The 1,255-nt window shown below is 40.1% G+C and overlaps 1 protein-coding gene across 1 annotated transcript; it reads right to left on the bottom strand.

Annotated features, from left to right (window-relative positions):
- Window positions 1–5: 5 nt before the first annotated feature.
- LOC103524139 (lambda-crystallin homolog) lies at window positions 6–1,255 on the bottom strand (the record flags this gene model as incomplete). Its single annotated transcript, XM_026833267.1, has 3 exons — window positions 1,047–1,255; window positions 514–722; window positions 6–120 (listed from the first exon to the last, which is right to left on the bottom strand). Coding segments are annotated over exons 1-3 (487 nt in total), but the record flags the coding sequence as incomplete, so codon positions are not given.

The following is a 1,255-nucleotide window of genomic DNA, read 5'->3' as shown; positions in this document are numbered from 1 at the left end:
CAATGTAACAGGCTTCATGCCTATCTCTGTCATTATTTCTCGCGTCCTTGTTATAACGCGTTCCGAGGTCCAAGCAGCCGGGACAATCTCTACCAGCGGGATGAAATAGGGAGGATTAACCTAAGTGAACGAAAAATAGGGAAAGTTTACTTGAGATGTTAAATTTCAGTGTGTTTTGTTTCTTTTTTGATCAAATGATCATCTATTATCGATTATCTTATATGAGCGGTTGCCCAATCCAAAATAAATTATAGTGCGGACCAACCACTAAACAATAATAATATCACCTAAACTCGGTGATCTTATTAGATGCTGGACCTCAATCTCTATTTGCATGTAACCTAAATCCTTTTTATTATTGAATTATATTGGGATGCGAGCGGAAAAATGGCCTTTACGACATACATCATACATACAAGTAGATACATACTTGAATTATTATTTCTTCATTACAGTGTGGGTCGTAAACTGACTCAAATTACAGGGTGGGCTATTATAAACTCCTTAACTTACAGGGTGGGCCACTATGAACTGACTCCGATGTGTCGAGTGTTCGGACAGAACTGAGGGCAGAAATGAGGAGGTGGAGGAGGACAGGATGGTATTGGAGGACATGAAGATATCGATAGCTCTGTAGACTTGATGTTTGATTTGCAGGATCTCTGGAACGCTCTCCTGAATAAAGATGGCGTCTTCAAGACATTCTCGAAGCACAGGAGTTCCTGGAACATGGCAAGGGTTAAGTTTATAGTATTACGGGTCAAATTTGTTGATGAAATCATCTTTTAATAAATGGGCTGAACCCACCACACACACACCACACCCATGTGATTTTTGGAATCGTGGATGCATAAGGAGTAAGAATAACTAAAAATTTCACAATTCTACGCAATGTACAGACAAATCTACAATTTCATTTATATAGATTGTAATTTAATAAAGGAAGGACGGGCTAAAAATCAACCAATCACATTGCTTAATCCGAAAGTTAAACTTAACCAAGTGTAAACTCACTTAATGGCCCCGGACCTGAATTAATCACATACCTGAAATCAAGCCAAATTGCTCCTCCGGACTCAGCGAGCCTTTGAGGCATCCCTTCTGGTGATAATCTTGCAGCGTGTGTTGAATCGTGTTCTTAGCATTCTCAATCTGTTCGCTCAGAACATCGTAGAGTGACACCTTGTATCCTGCACTGGCGAATATCATGGCCCAGGCTTGCCCTATGAGACCACTGTGGGAAAGAAATGAAATA

This window comes from Diaphorina citri, unplaced genomic scaffold (assembly GCF_000475195.1).
Source record: "Diaphorina citri unplaced genomic scaffold, Diaci psyllid genome assembly version 1.1 scaffold118151, whole genome shotgun sequence".
Classification (NCBI taxonomy): Eukaryota; Metazoa; Arthropoda; class Insecta; order Hemiptera; family Psyllidae; genus Diaphorina; species Diaphorina citri.
This window is presented reverse-complemented; position numbering and strand designations above follow the sequence as displayed.